Source organism: Phocoena phocoena, chromosome 1, assembly GCF_963924675.1.
Source record: "Phocoena phocoena chromosome 1, mPhoPho1.1, whole genome shotgun sequence".
Taxonomy (NCBI): domain Eukaryota; kingdom Metazoa; phylum Chordata; class Mammalia; order Artiodactyla; family Phocoenidae; genus Phocoena; species Phocoena phocoena.
The window spans coordinates 145,418,280-145,440,586 of record NC_089219.1 but is presented as its reverse complement, the minus strand read 5'-3'; the positions used below and the strand labels follow the sequence as shown (position 1 = coordinate 145,440,586).

Here is a 22,307-nt window from a genome sequence, read left to right as displayed (position 1 = left end):
GTTGCAGCATTTGGGCTTCTTATTTGCGGCATGCATGCGGGATCTAGTTCCCCCACCAGGGATCGAACCCGGGCCCCCTGCACTGGGAGCATGCAGTCTTACCCACTGGACCACCAGGGAAGTCCCTTGGTATAAGAATTTATGATTCTGCATACTAAGTGAAGTAATTCAGAAAGAGAAAGACAAATACCACATGATATCACTTATATGTGGAATCTAAAATATGACACAAATGAACATATCTACGAGACAGAAAGAGACTCACAGAGGGAACAGACTTGTGGTTGCAAAGGAGGAGTGGGGAATGGGGGAAGGAAGGACTGGGAGTTTGGGATTAGCAGATGCAAACTATTATGTATAGGATGGATAAACAACAAGGTCCTACTGTATACCGCAGGGAACTATATTCAAAATCCCATGATAAACCATAATGGAAAAGAACATGAAAAAGAATATACATACATGTATAACTAAATCACTTTGCTGTACAGCAGAAATTAACACAACATTGTAAATCAACTAAACTTCAATAAAATAAAAAGAAATTATGATTCTGGCGAACTGTAAGAGAGCCACTTTTCCTCTGTGAGCTCAACTTCCCCACCTATCCAGTGAGCACACTGAACTGTGTCAGAACTCCCCAAGTTTTCCTGTGAGCATTTGTTGAGAGACAGTAGGTGTCGTGGCCAAACACCCTGACTTGGGAGCCAGACTGCTTGAGCTCAAGTCCTGCTCTGCCACTCACTAGCTGTGTAACTTCTGGCAATCATTTACCCTCTCTGTGCCTCAGTTTCCTCATCTACAAAATGGAGATGTCCACAGTAATTACCTAATAGGATTGTTATGACGATTACAGGTATTAACTCTACGTAAAGGGCTTAGCTTACAGTCTGGAACGCTGTGAGTGCTACACAATGGCGTTTGCTCACATTATTTTACACTTAAAGGCAGAAGAGAGGGAACTAATCCCCCCAGGGTCCTAGGAGTATAAGTTTTGGTAGCCCATCCCAAGCCCAAAATGTATTTGATGTCTTCTTCCTTTCCTTAAAAATTCTTGTCTGACATATTTAAATTCAACATATCCATATTTGTTTAATATAAAACAATATTCGAAGCACGTATTAATTAAGACAAACACTCCAGCAAGACGTCCTGTATTTATCTCCTGGCTCTGGTGCACAACAGCGTACCCGTATACGTGCTTATGCCCATTTTGATGGAAGTAGATGATCTCCAGGGTCCTCTTGCCTCTGGCTTTTTGTAGTTCGGAGAATCAGTACCACCAGACTCCAGGAACCTGCTCCAGTGGCCACCAACCTGGCATCATCCACGCCACCGAGTGGGCACAGAGATGCCAGAGCCGAGCTGCTACCTGAACCACAGTGAACAATTGCCTGGAGGGCACAGGCAGAAGCGTTGCTCCAGCTGTTCTGCCTCTGTACTACTCACCCCTGCCACAGACTAGATTGTCTGTTCTAAGGTGGACAAACAGAAAATGAAGGGGGATGGGAAAATAGAGAGAGGAAGGATTAAAGGAGATGCTTCATGGGAAAATTGCCTGCAGGGGTTTTTTGTTTGGATGTTAGGAAACAAGGAAAATGCACTGGTAGTCATGATCATTTGAGATCCTTCCATCTTCCACTGTGACCCGTGCAGCACTTGAAGATAGATATCAAGACCCTTTCTCTAACTCCATGTAAACAACCTGGGCAATGATGGAATTTGATGCCTCTCCCCAAAATAAAGATTTAAATTTGCACAGCACTCTAGCACCACTCTGCTAAAAGTAGGGGAATGACTAAGTAAATCATATCACGACCATAGCCCATTAAAAATTACGGTAATAAAAGTCAAGACAGTGGTGACCTCTGGTTGGTAGAGAGAGGCAGGTGTGATCAGAAACGGTCGCATGTGGGCTTCTAAGTACTTGAGGTGGTGGTCTACTCATTCACTTGAATGGTAGGTTCCTGAAGTTTGTTTTACTATTATCCATTTTTTTTTTTTTTTGCGGTACGCGGGGCCCCACTATCGCGGCCTCCCCCATCGCGGAGCACAGGCTCCGGACGCGCAGGCCCAGGGGCCACGGCTCACGGGCCCAGCCGCTCCGCGGCACGCGGGACCCTCCCGGACCAGGGCACGAACCCGCGTTCCCTGCATCGGCAGGCGGACTCCCAACCACTGCGCCACCAGGGAAGCCCTTGTTTTACTATTAAAATGAATATAGGGCTTCCCTGGTGGCGCAGTGGTTGGGAGTCCGCCTGCCGATGCAGGGGACACGGGTTCGTGCCCCGGTCCGGGAAGATCCCACGTGCCGCGGAGCGGCTGGGCCTGTGAGCCGTGGCCGCTGAGCCTGCACGTCCGGAGCCTGTGCTCCGCAACAGGAGAGGCCACAACAGTGAGAGGCCCGTGTACTGCAAAAAAAAAAAAAAAAAGAGAATATATATGTTCTATAATCATCTGTATGTATGCTACATTTCACAATAAAATGAACATTTTTTAGAAGAAAAAATTATGATAATAAGGACCACATATAATTCAGAAATAAGCAAAAGAGCAAATTTCAAAGCTGCTTGCAATGTCGATCACAACTCTGTTTTTAAAAATCATATGCATAAGAAAAAGATCAGAGGGAAACACACCAGATTTCTAACAGTGTTGAGATTACAGGTAATCTTTTTCTGTTGTCCATTTCCCAAATTTTCATAATGATAAAAAAAAACATTATACTGAATCCCCCAAAGGAATCTTTAAAAGTATGAGTCTTTTAATTATTTTCAAATGACTCTCACACCTGTTATCTCATTGCTTCTTACAACAATGCTTTGGGGGGAGTCAGTATTAAATAGTCGATATTAAATATGAAATAAAGTTTATGGACTGGAACACAGATGAAGGGTTTATGACTTGCACCAAGTCACTCCGTTGCCTGGAGGGGAAACTTCGAGTGGCTCCCAGGTCTCCTGAGCCCTGCTCATCCCCTGGCTGTGGGGAATTGGATGTCCCAGGGCTCTAGGATCTCCACTCTTAAATGGGAAAAGCTGCTACCTGGGCTTTTGTCCTATGGTCCAAAGTGGGTTTCTATGGCATAGAAGATGGACTACACACCAGAAGGTCCCCAAAGATGCATTCTCTGCCTGGGGTGCTCCTCTCACAGCCCCTCCTGCCTAGCAAGCCACCAAGTCCATGGGTAAAATTCCCTAGAGATGTTCAGAGAGAAGAAGGGGAAGAAGAAGAAGGAGGAGGGGGTGGGGGGAAAGGAAGGTTGTCAGGACCACAGGCTGTGTTTGAGAGTAAAGTTGGACAACTTTTCTTGACTCTAGTTTTTGGAGGGGAAGAGAGATGATTGAAATGAGTCTGTTCCTCGTGCTCTCCAATGCCTTCCTCCTGACGCCTTCTCTCCCTCCAGCTCTCTTAGGAGGGGTTGCCAGGGACTTGTAGGATGGCTTCTGCAGAAGGTCTCCATTCAAGACCCTTAGAGCTCAGCCCAGGGCTCCTCACTTCAGAAAAGATGGGGCCTTAGAGAGGGGAAGATCCTTTGCTCAGGAATACCAAAGGTAGAACCAGACCAGAACCCAGCTTCCCTCACCCCTCCCAGCCCACCCTGCACTCCCAGATCCTAGCCTGGGGCACTTAGCACTGGTCCGTCCTGCACTGAGGAGAGCCCCAGATGTGTGCCAGAGTTGTGTGGAAGGAAAATGGGGATTGCTTTCATTGTTTTCTTTGTGGAGTCCTATCCCCACTCCCGTGAAGATGGTCATTCCTGAACGAAGCTCAGCTTCATCCACAACTCTTTGCCACTGACTAGGGGGACAGAATGGGCTCTGGGAGAGATTTCAGGGGTATCCCCAGCATGCCTCCTTTGATTCATAATTCATGATACCACTACTGAGGACTGGCTGTGTGCCTTACCCTCAGTGAATCCTTATGTGTTAGATGCTCTTACAAGGGCCATTATTCAGCTGAGGAAACTTAGGCACAGAGAGTGAAATGACTTATCCAAGATGACACAGCCACTATGTGCTGAATCCAGAATCAAAGCACCACCTTCCACATTTCAGAGCTTCCCCATGTTTCCTGAGGAAGCAGACTCTTAAATTAGTAGTCCCCCCCATTCAAATTCACTTTATAGAAAGTGTGGGCTTTGGAAAGCAGAAGAAAGAAGAAAAAAAGTCTACCCCACACCTTTTCTGGGGTGAAGTGGGTTGAGCCAGGAGGATAGAGCTGCTAGTACCCTGACTGATTTTAAGTTGTGTTTCACTTGCCTCTCTAGAGATCTGTGAGCAAATACAATCTTGAGGTTTGATGAAGAATAATGGGGGTGGGGGAAGGAGTGGGAATGGACTGTTCCCTGGACTAAGAAACTGCTAAAACCTTTAAATATCTCTTGAACTTTTTTTTTTCTCTTTTGGCTCCCTGCAATGTTTTGATGTTGAGATTCGGTTGCCACAGTGGGCTGTTTTTAGCTGCCTAGTTCCATCCCCTCCCGTTTTAACTTTTTTCCCTTCCTTTTGCACATGCCCCAACATGAAGTTTCCAATTCTTATCTCACTCAGCAAAACATACTGGGGCTGGTCTGAATGTAGATTCCCCAGGCAGTTCTCCAGCGTAAAACCTCAGCAATATTCAAGTCTCTGCTTAACCCTCTTTCACTGAGGATTAACCCCTGAAATAACCCTACCCAGGGCTTGCTTCTCAGGGAGGGGAGAGGCATTGTTTTCCTTTGTGTAGAGAAGCAGTTTGGTCTGGGACGCTTTTCTTGCCCCTCCTCTAGATGATACCGAGTGTGCAGGCTGGACAACGGTGGGTCCAAAGTCAGGATAAAATGAGGACGCACAGAACTCATACTGATCACGCCTCGGGGGCACACACCTTGGGGCTCGCTTCCCCTGCTCTTTCCCAGTCTCTCTTCGATTAGGCAGATTTCACGGCTCTCCTGGGGGCTGGAGGCAGGGAGGCAGGCAGCGGCCGTTTTTGTTTTCCTTGGATAGGAGTCTCATTCACAAGGGGGTGGACTGACTTCTCTGTCAAGATTCTTATCGCTTTTGGAGTTTCAGTGGGAGAGCGAGGCTCAGACTTCTGCGAACAGCTGACAGCATTTCTATCCAGGTGTGACTTGGGGATTCAAAACCAAGAATTATTAGAATGAAGCAGATTGAATAAGAGGAACGGGAGGCACCACGGTAATACCAGCGGTTGGGAATTTCTCTGTCTCAGTTACCCTTCTCGTGCATTGTTTTGTGGAGGCTGGTCTAGCTGTTTGTTTACCTACACCCGAAGCCGAATTTCCCCTTAACGACAGGACCAAAACCTCCACAAATCTGGCTTGGGTGTATTAAAGGAATCCTAGTTTAAAATGTAAACTGGTTAAAGATTCCTGTAGGCATTTCACAAAGGAAAAAAAAAAAGCGGGGGGGGGGGGGAGCGGGGGTAGCTTTCAAGTGTTCTCCCCCATTTCCTTGTTTCGCTTTATAATGGTGCAATGTATTCGAGGGCAGCGGACAAGTAGATAGGAAAGATATGTAGATAACCTCAAATGACTTTCATGTAAATTTACAAAAGCCTTTCCTTTTGCTCTCGCGGTGTTCTAGGGGTTGTGCCGACACGCCCCGGGGTCTACCTGCCAGCCCGGGGTTTACCTGCAGGTGCGTGGTTAGGAGGGCGGAGTGTAGGAGCGTGGGGTGAGGCCAGGAGGCCCGTTACCAGGGTGAAAAGTAAAGCAAAAACAACGGCCCCACTCTGGCCGTGTGACTTCGCTGGAAACCCGGTGAGGTCCCGGGCAACATCCCGGGATCCTGCGTGGAACCTCTGGGCTCCCGGGCGGGCCGGGGGCGGGGGGACTTCCAAGGCGGCTCTCCGCGTTGTCCTGGGCCCCGAAGCTTGGGGGGGTGTCCCGGTGAGGCTCGGATTCGGGGGAGAGGAACCTGGGTGCGGGGGATTCAGTTTTACCTGTAACTCTGAGGGTATCTATGCCAGGCTGCTGGGCAATCGGAGAGGCTGGGGAGAGGGACAGATTCCCCGAGGGTGCGGGACTGTGTGTGTAAGGCAGAGAGAGACAGAGACAGAGACAGACAGCCCCCCTGCTTCACGACTGTTAACACCCGAGGGCTGCAGGTGGGGCGGGGCTGCGGGAGATATCTGGGCTCTGAGAGCCTTCTAGTTCCTACCCCAAATTACCAAACTATGGCCTTGGGCCGTCTCCCTCCCTAAAGACAGCTGGAAGCAGGTGCCCCTACACCCCACGGGCGCGCACGGGTCTCCCTCCCTGGCGGTAACGAAACATGGCTGGCCACACTCGCGTTCATCTATATTAGTCTGTGAGCAGTTGACAAGGTCTCTGGTTCTGCCGGTCTCGAAGCCTAGACAGCTGAGGTCGGGGAATCAGAACTGGGAAATCGATTTTAAGGTTCAAATCCAGTTCCGCTGAAGGCTCGGCTAGAATCTGGGCCACAAGACCCCGCCCTTCCCGCCACCGGCTTTAGGGCGAAAAGGATTTCTGCTGCGGGGCCTTATTTCCGCTGCAGTTAGTGCGTCCCCAGTCCAGTCCGTCCGGTCCCAACCCAATCCTCTCTGGGCGCAGAAAAACACAGGAAAGCCGAAGATGGGTTTTCCCTCAACATTGCCAGAGAGCGAGGCGACCCCCGCCCCGTCCCGCCCGCGGACACTAAAGCACCTTCTCTTTACTCCTCTCCCTGGCCTCTAGGCTTCAGCCTTACTCTTAGCCCCTCTCTGAGTTGCCTCTGATTTTCCCAGGTCTCTAATCTTTTCACGGGCTTGTTCGTTTCGCTGTCAATTCCAAACGCTTTGGGGTTGTTACAAAAAATCCTAACCCCATAGGGTCCTACCACTAGGCCTGGCCTCGGAGTCGGGTTCCCAACCTGCCGGGAGACGGTTCCGCGTGTGCGCCCCTGTGGGGTGTGCCGGGGCTGCGGGCGTGGGCGCACAGAGCCCGCGGAGCTCTCCGCGCTTGAGTTAAATCACAGACGTCTCACGGTCCCCGCCACAGAGGTCACCCCCGGCGGGTAACGGCGTGGGTTCACCGTAGGGGTGCCTTTGAGCACTTCTCCCACACTGGGGAATAATCCTTCCGTTCCTATCCCGTCCCCTACTTGAGAAGGAGGCTTTTGACTGCGAAGGGAGTATTTTCACGAAGCGCCAGAAAATGACCACGCATTTTAGAGAAAGGTCGCTGCTCGCTTCCAGCCTCACCTAGTCTGGGCAGCGGCCAGAACCCGCCTCTCCAAACTCCCCCCTCCGCAACTTAGCGGAGGGAGAGATGCCAGCGCGGTGGAGTCATGCCGCTGGCTTGGGCACCATTGGCTCATGCCTGGAACACGCAGCGGCGAGTACGCACATCTGGCGGCCAGCCCGGGCGGCTCCGGTCCTGATATGGAGAGAGAGGGCGGGCGGGTGCGTGTGTCCCGGCGTGCGAGGCCGGGAGAACGCTCGCCGGCCGGCTCCTCCCCGAGCTTGCATCACCGGTCCCTCTTTTCCCCTCCTCCTCTTTGGCCCCTCCTCTCCGCCCCCCACCCCACCCCGGCTTTCGCCCAGCCTAGTTCGGCTGGTTCTCGGGGGAAGCTATTAATAGCATTACGTCAGCCTGGGACTGGTAACCCGGAGAAGGGCGCGCCGCCAGCCCGAGGGCTATAAAAGGGGTGATGCAACGCGCTCCCAGCCACAGGCGCACGCAGCGAGGCGCACACTGCACAGCGCTCTCCCCGCGCCGCCGCTCCAGCGGACCCGCCAGCCCGCGCGCCGGCTGTGCGCCCTCTGTGCTCGCCCGCCGGCCCCACAAACAGCCCGACCCCACCCCGACCCCGCCCGCCCTCCGGACCCTGGGCGCCCCGAGTGGAGCCAGGAGGTGAGCGTTGGAAGCCGAGTGAGCGCGGCAAGGGTGGCTCGCTTTCATTCTCTTTGCGCCCCTCTGGTAACCAGTCGGCGGCCCCTGCGCCCACCCCCGACACTTGCCCCCCGCCTCTGGCTTCGAAAGAACTCTGGCTGAACTTCTCCCAGCCACCACTGCTTCTCGGCGCTTTAGAAACTTTATCGCAAAGAACTTTCTCTTTTGCCCTGGGGCGCGAAATGCTCCTGGCAACCGAGAGATCGGGCTCCCGCTCCTCCACTGGCGTCGGACCACAGCTCCTCTCCGCCCTTGCGTTTACCTAACCCCTGGGAGCGGTCGACGGGTGGTGGGTGCTCAGGGTGTCCGAGCCTATCGGGCTCGCCGACCGGCTCCATCCCTTGCTCAGTGCGCGGGCACTGCCACTCGCGAGCCCAGCCTTCCCGAGAGGCGCGGAGGCCGGTGCTCGCGGAAGGGCTGCCCCAGGGGCGGAACGGAATGAATGGGGAAGGAGCGGGCGAGCCGGGGTCGCGCGCGCGGCCGCTGGGGGTCGCCCTGCCCGCCCCGGAGCGCCGGGAGGCAGGACAGCGCCGGTAGCCCGGAGCGAAAGTTAGTTGGGTAAGTTTACAGAGGTGGCGCGCGCTCATGTGGCTGCCCTAGGGCAGAAGGCAGAGAGGCTCCCGGCACAGATGCCCAGTGTCTGGGCCGGAGACTTCCTGTCCCAAGTTTCTCACACGCTTTTCTCTAGTACCTGTGACTCAAGCTCTGGCTCTTCCTCTGGCGTTTCGCGGATTTCTCTGCTTTCCATCGGGGAGACCCACCGTGGGGGGAAGCGACAGTGCGAAGCCAGTTCAGGTAATTGAGAGACTGGCTCTGTGGTCTAGGGGGCAGGACCCTGAGAGCTTACACTGCACTTGATGTCCTGGGCCTCACCAATATCCCCAGCTGGGAAATGTGGGCATATAGACACTCCTGGCCCCTCTGCCTGTTTGCGGGCACGAGGTGGTGGTTAGACTGGACAACCATTACGGTCCTGTCTGGACGAAGGTTTTCAGATTCTGGGAGGGTGTAACTGAAAGACAAGGGACCGATGAGGGGACTTGAGTGACTTGAATGAGGGGGCTTGGACGTCACTGGCCGGCCTCCGAGGCAGTGGGGGAAAAGGGACTTCTTTGTGGGGCATCTCTTCCCTTCCCCACGTTCTTTCCACTGGAATGGTTCTCCTTCTCTGCTCCCCCCCACCCTCTTTTCATCTGATCGAATCACTTCCTTTCCTTCTATTTTCTTTTCCCTAATTTCATTTCCAAATCGCACATGCTTTCTTACAAATAAAGGAGCTGCTAATCCCTTGATGGAGGCAGAAAAAAAAAAATTGGGTGCTAGAAAATCTGGGTGCTCTCTTAATGCACTTGTTTCAGTGTGGGTGACGGTCACATGTTTGGGGCCTCTGTCTCTTAACTTTAAATGAAGGAGAAATTGGTATAACTGTCCCCCTGTTTTGCATGTAGCATTTGTTGTAGAATAATGCTACTGCTTTGAGGATATCCTGGATGAAGACTGGGGTGGGGGTGGGTTTTAGTGTTATTATTGTCTGGGTGGTTTCAGAGGTAACACCGCAGGCAGCACCCGAGGCACAGTGTGACTAATATACAGTACCCAGCACCTGTGGCAGTTATTGGAGCCTCCAGATCCTTCCTATCTTAACCCCACCATTCTCTCTCCCCCTCTTGGTCTTTTCTCCCCATTGTCCCCTTTCTTCTATACTCCCTCCCTGTCTTAGTCCTATCAAAGCCTCCTCTGTGGTGGGTACAGGTTCCTAGGACTATTGACCCTTCATCTACCTGGCCAATGGCTCTGTTCTCCATTTGCCTCTATGGTTGATCCTCGCGGTGTTGAATCTCTGTTAGTGATGAAGCAAAATGAGCAGGATGGTCAACAGCTTGGCCTGGGCTGGGCCACTCGCCAGCTTTATGGCCTTGGGCAAGTCACTTTACCTTCCTGGACCCCATTTTACTCAATTACAAAATGAAGATCTGACCTGGACGACTCTAATATTGGGTGTTCTATCCCATTGGATAGAGCTCATGATTTCTTCCCTTTTCAAATGGGCTGGGCATGGGACAGGGTCAGTGGTTCCAAGTGTTACTCGGCCTGGGGAGGAGGAAGTACACAGCCAGGACACGACAGGAACCGGAAACGGTTTCATGTGTGAGACCTGGTCATTTCTCAAGTACTTAAGACCAGTGGGGACAAGCTGGGGCCAGCAAATAGTGGGGTGGAATTGATCTGGTGCACCAAGAGCCCAGAGGTCAAGGTGCAAAAGAAGCTGTCTGTGACTGACCTGAATTTCTTGAGGGTTCCGGTTAATTCATCATTAGTGGGGCTCAACTTCATTGACAGCAACATTATGAGTCCCCCCTGAAATGGGGAAAGTGGAATCACAGTAATAATGGCTACCTAGGATGTGTGTAAATCCACCTTCACATATCTCATATGATCTTCCTGACAGCCCTGGGAGGGAACTGGGGCAGGCGGTATTGGTCTCATTTTACACATGAGGTGACTGAGGTCCAGAAAGCATGCCAGCGGGTGCTCAGCGTGTGAGTGGTAGTGAAAGGCCTGCAAGCGTCATCTCTGTCCTGATGTCTAGCCTTACACCTACAACTGCAGTGTCTATATACCCACTTCCAGTGGGCTAGGAGAAAGACCAAGACAGGAAGTTAGTGAAAGAACTGGCTACCTACTATAAGATGTTTTATGAGCAGTGCTTAGTGGAAAGAGATGAAAATTAAAAGTGAAAACTCAAGGTAGTAGCAGCTACTAGGAAATAAAACCTGGGAGCTGAATTTCCAGTTAAAGAAATAGATGAGTAAAGTTTCACTTTCTTGAAAATGATGAAACTACCGATTATATGACACGATTTCTGATTAGAGATAATGAGAAGCAAAATGCAGGTTCTTTGTAATAAGTCTAGACAATTTTAAGGTCAGTACAGAAAGTCAGCTCAGAAAATCCTCTAAAATTTTTTCTTCAAAGGGGGATGTTCAAGGGTCTCAACTTTCTTAAAAACTGAAGGTTTAACTTCATTTTTCTTGTAGGGGCACAGCCTGAGTCTAGGCTGATCATATTTTAAGAGAATGAGGCAACAAATAACTGGAAAGTATCTCAAGAAACTGAACTTTAGCTGAGTGCAGGAAAAACCCAAATCGTTACAGTTACAACTGCTTTACTTTCTGAAAGGCTTTTAAACATTTTTACAACCTGTTTCCATCCTCAAGTAAGCCCACCCAATGCTTTTCATAAAAACATTCCATACCACTGGCATTCTTCAGTTTCTTTCATCAGGACTGCTGACTTTACACTAAGAAGGGGGAAAAAAAACCCACACAGCAGACCCCAAGCCCTGAAAGCTCATTAATAAACTTGGGAGGTGAAATGGAACTACGCTCAACTGTGGTGGAATTCAAACTGCCTGTGCAGAAGGGAGCCATGCCGTCCTTCAGACAAAGGCCAGCCCAGTGGTAGCTCTGAAATCCATCCCTGAACTACTGCGTTTTTAATAACGTTGGAAAGGGAGGGAAAACACAATTGCATGGGAGAATCTTAAGCCTCTGGCTTTGGAGAGCTGGTTTCTCAGAGTTTATCGGAAAAGTCTCCTCCCTGCATCCTAAGATTACAGGATTCAACTGATAGAAGAATATCAGTTCTGACTCATGACATAGGGCTTTGGGAAGAGAATCACATACGTTTCCTGGGTTTCTCTGAAGAGTCAACAATGGTGGTGTTCATTGGCCCGGAATTCTTGCCACCATCAGTGTATCTTGGATCTTAAGGGGGATGTAGAATTCAGGGTGTTGTATTCAGAAGTGTCTAAGATCAAAGACAGTGACCAACCACCCACCCACCTGGACCCCACAGAGCATCTGTTGGAGAGCCAGCCCTGGGCTGGACAGATCTCTGGGAGGCCCAATAATAACATATTTCCTAGTTGCATTATATTTTTCAGGGCATATTCAGGTATTATTTCTTCAATGCCTTGCACAACTCTGGGAAAATAGGGTGATTGTTTTTAGACTTCTTTTACAGACGAGAGAGAAGGCTCCGGGAGGTAAGATGATGACGCATAAGGAAGTGAGCCTCAAATCTTGATGTTCTGACCCCAGACTGGGAATTCCTGAATGCAGGCAGCAATCTGAGTGTGCACCCAGGCAGAGAAAGCTCAGGAATTCCGTACAGAATTCACATCTTCCCCATGGCTCTTCGCTTAGTCTCCCTTCCATCACTTCAGCTCCAGGACCCTCACCCATCCCCATGCCTACTCCCAACCCTCAGGAAAAGTTTGCTCTGGCTTTTTGTTTGCTTTTACAATTTAGAATAATATTCTATGTTCTGTAAATTAAGGGCATGAGTTCTGGAGTCAAACCTAATTCCAAATCCTGACGCTGCCTCATACTTATATGACTTTGGGCAAATTATTTAGCTTGTCTAAACTTTAGTTACTTCATCCATAAAATGGGACTAGGACCTAACTGGGTTCTCATGAAGATTAAGTGAGATAAGGCACATAAGGTTTCTGGAATGAAGGAGGCACTTGTGAAATGTTAGCGACTTGCCAAAGGGCTTCTTTTCTGTCTGGATTTAGCTAATGACCTCAGGTCCCCAGATTGAGACGGATGCTCCAAGGGGACCACCTGCCCTGAGAATCCCCACATTCATCGCCCCTGGAGAACTGAAAGCAGGGATGAGGGGGGATGGCCACTGCTGGAGGGAGTATACAGCAGGAAGAGATTTATGGAGGGCTATTCCAAACTGGGACCATGGAACCATTACTATTTCTGCCCTTTCTTGCTTGCTTTTTTTTTTGTCCCTTTGTCTTCCCTGGGCTGTAGAAGGATAGTGGGTAGATGGGACCTCAGAGGCCATTTGATTTAACCGCCCCTTCCTCATTTCATGTATTCAGTCCGATAGTCTCCAGCAGTCAGCAGGCATTGGGAGAAGCCGGTGCCAGGGGCTGGGTCAGGCTCTGGAAAGAGCAACAGTGGAGACTCCATCCCGGTGCTGTAGGAGTTCCCAGACATTTGTCACATAAAGGCTGAGACTCAGAGAGCTCGGGTCACACCACTCCTTAGTGCCAGAGCCAGTCCCAGGCCCCCTCTGAGCCCAGCCCAAGCCCTTCCAAACATCACAGGGCTGAACAACACTCCCCAAAAGAGGTCCAAATTCTGAGCTCCTCACTTTTCTTTACTCTGAGGTCTTTTGCTTCACCAACCTTTACCTTAAGAAAGGGCTACTCTAGTCCCTTGTGACCTGAATTCCCACACCCCAGCCAAACTGGGGCAAAGAAATGCACCTGCTACAGTTACTGTCCTCATTCTCAAAGACTTGGATCCAACTTCCCAAGGGGGAAGCTTCAGAGATATATTCAAAGGTCCCCCACTCCTTGCTTTTACTTCCACTCACTGATAGATTTAACTTGATTTCAGATGGACCTTCCAAGTTTTTCTTTCTTTTTTTTGAAAAGGAGACTGCAAATGGGGTTACATAATAGTCTCACTGATTTTTTTTTAACGCTCTTCCTCTTTCAGGACTGTTTGAGGCTACATTTGCATATATGTACACCAGCCAATACTAATAGCTCTTGTGAATTCAGAATAGCCTGAAATGCCACCCCTTATAAACTTCAACTAGGCATTTTATCCACATCGCTGAGCTGTGTATTTTAAGAACCTGTTTTACACAAGATGAGGATGGTGTGAAATGAAAACAAAGCAGAAGGCCGAGGGCTAATGGGACCTTCTTCTGGGGGTGGGGCTCAGGTATTGGAGGTCGCAGGTGCGGGGGGGTCCTTGATCCCATGCCCCCAAATCCCTGAAGTAGTTTGGGTTTTGATGTGTCTTTCAGCAAAATGATGCTTCAACACCCAGGCCAGGTCTCTGCCTCGGAAGTCAGTGCCTCTGCCATCGTCCCCTGCCTGTCCCCTCCTGGGTCACTGGTGTTTGAGGATTTTGCTAACCTGACACCCTTTGTCAAGGAAGAGCTGAGGTTCGCCATCCAGAGCAAGCACCTCTGCCACCGGATGTCCTCGGCGCTGGAGTCAGTCACCATCAGCAGCAGACCCCTCGAAATGTCAGTCACCAAAGCCGAGGTAGGTTCTCTCAAGGGTGCCCTTTCTTTCTGCACTTACTTATTGCACACCTACCATGCACCAGGCATGCTCTAGGCAGGGGGCTTCGGCCATGAATAAAACAAAATCACTGCCCTCACAGGGAGCTTACCTTCCACTGGGAGGAGACAGACAACACACAAGATAAGTAAATCCATAAAAGACAGACAGGCAAAGGATAAAAATAAAGCAGCAAAGGGGGACAGGGGAGTGGGACAGGAGTGGGGTTGCTGTTTTAAACCAGGAGTTCAGGGGAGGCTTCACTGATAGAATGGCCTTTGAGCAGAGACTCGAAGGAGGAGCGGATAAGGGCCATATGGGTATCTGGCAAAAGATCAAGAATAAGGGCACTGAGAGAGGGGCGTGCTGAGGGCACAGGACCAGTAGCAAGGAGGGCCAAGTGGCTGGGGTCACGTGTGGGGTGGGGAGTGAGGCAGGCACTGAGCTCACGGGTGGAGGCCAGATCACGTTGGGTGTTGTAGGCTATTGTAAAGACACGCCGTGTACTCAGAGTGAGGTGGCGAGCCCCTGGGAGGGTTTCTGAGCAGAGGAGCGACATGGTCTAACCTGATATTCCTAAATGATTACCCTGGCTGTCGAGTCGAGAATGGGCAGTACGAGCGAGGGCAGAAGCAGGGTACCGACACTAGAGGGTCTGCATCGGGATGAGGGCCGTGAGGTGCCGAGAAGTTGTCAGCTTCTGGATCTGTCTTGATGGTACAGCTGATTTCCCGGAGTCATACATCGGGTATGACTCCGAACCGGAGTCAATGGTGACTCCAGAATTTCTGGCCTGGCCAGCAGTAAAGGTGGAGAGCCTATTTGCTGCTGAGGTTGGGACTGCAGGACATTGGGTGGGACAAGAGCAGGCGTCCATCCTGTTCAATGCCCCAGTGGAGGTGTGAAGGAGGCAGTTGGATACGTGGGTCTGGAGCTGAGAGGAGAGTCGGGGCCAGAGATACAGAGTTGGAAGCCATCAGCATATGGATGGTATTGAAAGCCATGAATCTGTCTGTATGAGATCACCTTCTGTGTCCAGTTGTTCTGAAGACGCAGAGAGTGTGGTGATTGTTTTCATCACTACGAGAACCCAGGTGGCCAGGCTGTGGAGCAAGGACCAGTCGGCCATGCTCACAGCCTCGGTACAGGTTCTGCTCCAAGTTCACTTCTGTCTCTGACGCTTGTGCTGTTCTCCGCTCGGCAGCCTTTTATAAGACACCTGGAGTAACAGTCATGGTGAGAAGTTTGGGAGGTGCTTGCTGGCAATGCTGTGGTGGTTCGAGAACTTCAGAGCTGAGGTCTCAGCTGTTTTGTCGGCCTCCCCCTCATGGATGAAAGATGGGAGTGTTTCACGCTCACTTAACTGGCATGGTCACTGCCTTTAGGCAAGAGGTAGTGGACCTGGCCAGAAAAGAACTGAGTTTTAAAGGAAGTTGGTTAGGAACCTTTATGATTCTATGAATGGGGGGTGGGTGAATAATGACTCCTGTATAGAACTGATCTGAGGGTTAAATGAGATGGCATTTGTTAAGGGTCTAGCAGAGGGCCTGGCTGAGTGTTAGCATTCAGTGAATGGTAGGCAGGACTACTATATGATGCTATATCCTTAAGGCAGCATTAGGGGCATTGGCTGTACCCCCAGTTAACCTCAGGGCAAGTCACTGGTGCCCAGTCCAATACTAGAAAGTGCAGGGTGGGAACATGGGACACTCAAGGAAAAAATTAAAAATTTTTTTTCTAATTAAATCTTGAAATTACAGGATGCAGTGGAAGTAGTGGGGTGCCATGGAAGGAAGGAAAACATTTTGGAGGGATATTTGGAGGGTTCTCCAGAGCAAGAAGCAGGCAGCCAGCTTCACGGAAGCAGTCTTAAAGTCATCCAACTCATGTACTGTGATTTTTTTGTTCATCAAGTGACCTTCTGATCTTAGGTCAGTTTAACAAGTAGATTTTTCTACTGGGAAGAGAGTGCACCAAATGACCTAGCTGAATGTTCTGGTCTCCTTGGTGGCTGTAATTCTCAACTTAAGGCACTGAGCCTGTGAAACCCACAGGCATCCTGTGTATCTGGGCAGCGTAAGCCTCCTCCCCAGATCCCAGGCACCTCTGGGAATGCAGCATGGTGGAATGAGGCAGCTGTGGCCAAGAGAGGACACAGGGCCGGGAGCCACAGGCCTGGGTTTTACATCCAGTGTTGTAGCCTACTGGTCTGCTGACCACGAGCTGGTGATTCCTGGGCCTCCCTTGGCACATTACTTTTGGCCACTCTGTGCCTCATTTGCACATCAATAAAGTGAGGGGATGGATCTAAATGGCCTTTAGAAAGGCTTTTCCATGTCTGACAGTTTGTGACTCTGAGATTTGCTCTACTTTCAAGTACTTCCTTTTATGAGAATACTTTGAATCCTCCCCCCCTGTCCAAAAGTATCTGTAGAGTTAGTTGCAAAGGAAATTCTAGACTTGCTGAATTCTTAATGAAGACATTGATGATGAGGTTAATGATAATACCTAAAGCTTCCATAGCACCTAAACCCTGTGCAGAGGGCTTTACATAGATTAACTAATTTGACCCTCCTCACAACCCTACTGGGTAGGTAAGATTATTGATCCCATTTTACAAATGAGGAAACTGAGGCTCAAAAGAGCATAGTAACTTGCACAAGGTCTCACAGCTAATAGGCAGTGAAGCTGAGATTCAAAGGTATAGTCTAAACCCAATGTCCGCCTTTGTGGTTCTAGGATCCAAGACATAAAAGGTAGAAATGCCTCTCATCATATTTCCCCCTTGGGCTTTGTTTCCCTATGTTGTAAAGCCTCCATCTCAGCCCAACCTTAAGTCAGTGTCATCTAATCCAAAGTCAGAGGTGAGGTGATTGTGGCGTCCCAGGATCTCTTTGATTTGCGGTGAGGCTCCCATGGCCTTTCCTGCTGTCTGGAGCAGTGACAAGTGACATGACAAAGTTCTGACATTAGTGGCCTAAAGCATCACCCACTCTGCTCACTGTGAGTGCTTCACTCCCGCGGGACTCTGGTCTCTGAGCCAAGTCCAGCAGCCAGACTTTGCTGGCTCCCCATCAGTCCTTAGGCAAAGTCAGGATCAGAGTGAACTTCACAGAGGACCAGATGGTAAAGCAGGACAGGGTTTTGTTCTCTGAGGATCGCAGGGCTGGCTCAGGGTGGGGCACAGAGGAAGAGATCAATATCAACTTGTTGGATGAATCAATGGATGGTTCTAGTTCTCCACCCACAGGTGGCACCAAGCCATGGGCTGATAACGCCACTTTGGTTGGGGAATAGGCTTGGGTTCCTCTTCTCCAGGAGCTGCACGGGCTTCTCCCGAATTTAGGAAGGAGGTGCTATGATGATGTTCCAGGTGAAGATAGAGATGAATCGAAGAAGAGGCAGGGGGAATGGGTGGCAAGGTGTTATTCCTGAGGTCATTCCTGGTTCTAGGGGAAAGGACATATTTACTGGACAAAATCTGTTTCTTGCTCTAGTTGATAACCAATAGTTATCACTTTGAATATCAAACTCCTATTTTAAAATCCAAATGTTTTTTAAAAGTAAAATAAATTTAATTTACTAATATTGCCAATATAATTTTAACTGTTCTTTGATTTTTCATTATTCATTCTTGAGTGTGTGTGTGTGTGTGTGTGTAGAGGTTGCATGCAAAAGTCTAGGGCTTTACTTCTCCCAAATTCTTTAGGGCTGCCCCGGTTTGTCAGTTTTAGCTGGAAATAAAAGGCAGTGTATTTGAGGTGGATTGAATTTCTAGCCTCCCATTAAGCTTGTGCCTCTTGAATTTTACAGGTAGCCCCTGAAGAAGATGAAAGGAAAAAGAGGCGACGGGAAAGAAATAAGATTGCAGCTGCCAAGTGCCGAAACAAGAAGAAGGAGAAGACAGAGTGCCTGCAGAAGGTGAGTGCCTGTGTGCCTTGCTCCTTCCTCTTGCTCACGCCTGTCCCCCGCCAACCTCACGTCACGTGAGGAAGGGGAGTTTGAAAGCCCCCGCCCAGAAGTGCTTTCCCAGGAAGGGCATTGTAGCTGGTAGCAGAAATGCCAGTTGCAGAACGACGAAGTAGCAAAGCTGTTAGCACAATGAATGTGACTTTGGGTGTGTAAGAAGCAGGTGTGTGAATTAAAAACCACAAGATCGTCTGGTGCCCATATTCCCCCTCGGCCGGTCCATACACGTCCAGAAGCCTCCGGGTACGGGATACGTCAGTCCAGTGAAAGAGGCTCAGTCGCCCATTTTCCTCAGGAAAGAAAGCTGCCACCTCTCATCTGGCTCACTGTGAAAAGCCTTTAATTAATCTCTTCAAACAAGCTATTTCCTTAATCTACAGGCAGAGGTTACACTTTCTCTCTCGTTCTTAACTCTGCAGCCCTTCTCTTTGGTGCATCCAATAGTCTGTGCTCCCAGCTGCATTCAGCCGGCTCCCCTTCCAGAAGGGAGAAGCACCAGTGGCAACGGCATCTGCGGGCAGCTGGAGCAGGCCGTGATGCAGTCTTCCCAGTGGCTGTGTCCCCTCTCCCAAGTGTAGACAGGCCAGGGCAGAGTCTTCACCCAGGTTCCACAGGTCCCCAAGGGTTCTGTCAATTGCTTCAGGGGGTCAGTGAAAATTAAGACATTTTGTTTATTGCTATGTGCATTCTTTCTGGGGAGATGAGCTTCTCAGTGAAATCAGTGACTCACAGAAGACTAAGTGCCATGAGTCTGGATTGCCTTCCAGTCCCCAAGGCCCTTTCAGGTCCAGAAGACCTGCCCATGGGCTGTTGTACTTATGTAAAGGAGATCTCTTTGCCATTGCTTCTATTGCTGTTTCGTTACTATTAGGGTCACAACCTGCCTCAACCTTGAGTGGAAACTCAAGGCCTCTCTGAAGGAGCCTCCAAGTTCAAAGGCTTCTCCAGGCTCTGGATTCTCCCAAACCTAATGCTGCTGTCCCGGCTTTGTGGGGCACTGTAGCAGGGAGCCAGCGGCCACCTCCAGCTTGATGAGTCCCGACGTGTCCCAGCGGTTACCCCTTGCCACCCAGGGGCCACCAGCAGGCCACCCCGTTCCTCACTGGCCCGTGGCTTCCCTTCCTAATCCCTCTGCTGCTTGTCCCCCAGGAGTCAGAGAAGCTGGAGAGTGTGAATGCCGAACTGAAGGCCCAAATTGAGGAGCTCAAGAATGAGAAGCAGCATTTGATATACATGCTCAACCTGCACCGGCCCACATGCATTGTCCGGGCTCAGAACGGGAGGACTCCAGAAGATGAGAGAAACCTTTTTATCCAACAGATAAAAGAGGGAACATTGCAGAGCTAAGCGGCCGTGGTATGGGGCAACTGCGGAGTCCTCATCGAATCCTCCTTTTACATCCGAAACCCTGAAGCCATTGGAGATCTGACTTCCTGTGCACCTCTTGAATCCCAGCAGCAAAGAACCATCAAGGTGGGAGGGCCCTCGGTGACTTTCCACTCTACCCCAGAGTGGACTTTGGACCAGGGCAACAAGGGCATCTTTTTCCTTAACTCCAGAATTTAGGCCTTAACATATTGGCCTTCCTTGGATTCTCCAGATGGCCCCTGGTTAGGGTCCTGCCTGCCTTTCATCTGGATTCTGCAAAAACCAGGCCTCCCACCATTAGGATTCATGCAGAAGCATCATCTGTACCTTGGGTGGGTGGGGTGGGGCCACCTCCTCTGCTGCCGCTGCCACTGTCACTTGTAGGGGACGTGGGGTGAGAATGGCATTTTGTGAAGCTGTGCGATGGCTAGGGTTGTGCTTTCTAGCAAATATGCTGTTCTGTACAGGAATTACCGTGTGCAAGGCGTTCGTTTCAAAACTAGGCGTTGTGCTCTTCTGACGTTTGCGCCACACACCACCACTGTGACTTTCTCATGACTTTCCTCAGATCTGGTTTCTGAGAATTTGCGGCGGGGTGGGTGGTGTGTCTATCATATCAGCACGTGCAGTGTCTTGCAAAGTATTCAGGTGGCCAGAAGAGGTTGTCAGCCCCGGGAGAACAGAATTGTGCCAGCCTGGACTGAGTGCAGTTTTGTGCCAACAGAAAAGGCCTCTTCCCCTTGGCACCCAAGCATTAACGCACGTCCTCTGTTGCAAACTCAGTTATAATGTCACAGGAAGAAAGCAGAAACAGAATCCAGCTTCTGAAGGGTTAGGATTCTCTGCTCAGTGACTTAGGTCAGGAATTTTTTCTAGGCCGGAAGAGCCAAAGAATATTCCATTTTCCTTTTCTTGTGGTTGAAAACCACAATCAGTGGAGATGCATTTGAAGCCAGGTGATGCCTAGGCTTTAGCATTATTAGATGTTAATGGCATTGTTTCTGTCATGCAGATGTTTGTAGAAATCGGGCCCAGAGCATTTATAGCTGTGAGACAGTCACTCACACTGGCCACGAGGACTCTGGCTACTGTCTGTTTAAATTCTGACGTTTCTGTGAAATCCTCAGAGTGTTTAATCCTACTCAGTAGTATCATTACAATTTTCTGTAAAAGAAGATATTACTTATTTATCCTAGTATTCCTAACCTGTCAATAGAATAAATATTGGAACCAAGACATGGTGAACTTAAGTGTTGTGCTGGTTTGTGTTCTTTTAAATTGGTTGTTTGTTGAGATCTAACCATTCCCCTCCCCTCTCCTTTAGAGATGGTGGTGTAGGGGGTGGTCTCGGCTTTAAATATTCTGCAGGTGTTGTTCTTTGTTCTCTGGGGTGCCAGTAGGTGGGATTTTTGACTTTCAATCCTGTTCCTCAGTCTGTGGTTTCTGATGCCCAATTTCTCATTGACAAACCCTAGGACACAACAGCAAGCATACCCTTTAGATTGTTTGGTATTAAGATAGAATTTTGGGGGCTTCCCTGGTGGCACAGTGGTTAAGAATCCGCCTGCCAACGCAGGGGACACGGGTTCGAGCCCTGGTCCGGGAAGATCCCACATGCCATGGAGCAACTAAGCCCGTGCACCACAACTACTGAGCCCGCGTGCCACAACTACTGAAGCCTGTGTGCCTAGAGCCCGTGCTCCGCAACAAGAGAAGCCACTGCAATGAGAAGCCTGTGCACCACAATGAAGAGTAGCCCCCACTCGCCGCAACTAGAGAAAGCCTGTGCAGAGCAACAAAGACCCAACACAGCCAAAAATAAAATAAAATAAATTTATTTTAAAAAGATAGATTTTTTTTTTTTGCGGTACGCGGGCCTCTCACTGCTGTGGCCTCTCCCGTTGTGGAGCCCAGGCTCCGGATGTGCAGGCTCAGCGGCCATGGCTCACGGGCCCAGCCGCTCTGCGGCATGTGGGATCTTCCCGGACCAGGGCATGAACCCGCATCCCCTGCATCAACAGGCAGACGCTCAACCACTGCACCACCAGGGAAGCCCAAAAGATAGAATGTTGATATAAAGTCTGAATACCTCAACTACAAGTTTCTCTGAATACACAAAAGCCTAAAATGTACACCTGTTGCTCAACTTGAACCTTACAATCTGTCACAGAACTCCTCGTGTTCACTTGAATTACATCTCTTATAAGGTCCAAGTTTGTGTCTCATTGTTGCAAACAGGTATTTCAAATTTGGAAAAGAATGGCAGTGAGGATGGGGAGGAAGAGAGAGTATAACTTCAGACAGGATAGGTGTGATAATTCAAAGAAAACAGTCCACCTAATTTTCTGGAATCTCCAGAGCATATGATTCCTTAGGTCTGGAACAGAACCAGGGTCCCTTGCTCTTTCCCTGTGCACATATGTAACACTCACAGGCTGGGAATAAAAACCGGCTACTCCGCCACCAATGCCATTTTTCAGAGACATCCTCGCTTCCTTGAACGTTCATGCGCATGAAGCATGCCTGCTCCTTTGAACTCATGTATAGTTCCTTTAAACTATCACCTGTGACACAGGCATCCTAATTTTGCTGCTTTAACTACATAGCAGGGGCAGTTCCTAAACTGTACAGAGCATCTGGGGGAAGTACCATTTACCACTTCTTTCAGGAGATAATCTATCTTCCTTGTCTTGGTGGAGGGGGATGAATTTCCTTGCATTTACCTTCTGGATGAGCCACCAATCAGCCGTTATGAAACTTAAGACAGTTTTAAAGCTGCCATGGACAACAACGAATTAGAGAGGAAGGAAGGGGGAAGTGGCGATGGCAAGAAACATTGATCTGAGAAACGCATGTAAATCATCAGTGGAACTGTAAGTTCTCTTAACAAGTGCATTAAAAATAGTTTTCTGTAACCAAGTTTATGTTTCCATACTTTAAAAAGAAAGGATTAATAAGTATTTACCATCA

At 49.7% G+C, this 22,307-nt stretch overlaps 1 protein-coding gene across 1 annotated transcript; it reads left to right on the top strand.

The window, feature by feature from the left end:
- Positions 1–7,680: 7,680 nt before the first annotated feature.
- ATF3 (activating transcription factor 3) lies at positions 7,681–20,584 on the top strand. Its single transcript, XM_065882533.1, has 4 exons — positions 7,681–7,858; positions 13,739–13,982; positions 17,814–17,921; positions 19,119–20,584. The coding sequence occupies exons 2-4, from the start codon at positions 13,743–13,745 to the stop codon at positions 19,314–19,316; spliced, it is 546 nt and encodes a 181-aa protein (XP_065738605.1). The 5' UTR covers positions 7,681–7,858; positions 13,739–13,742; the 3' UTR covers positions 19,317–20,584.
- The last annotated feature ends 1,723 nt before the right edge of the window (positions 20,585–22,307 follow it).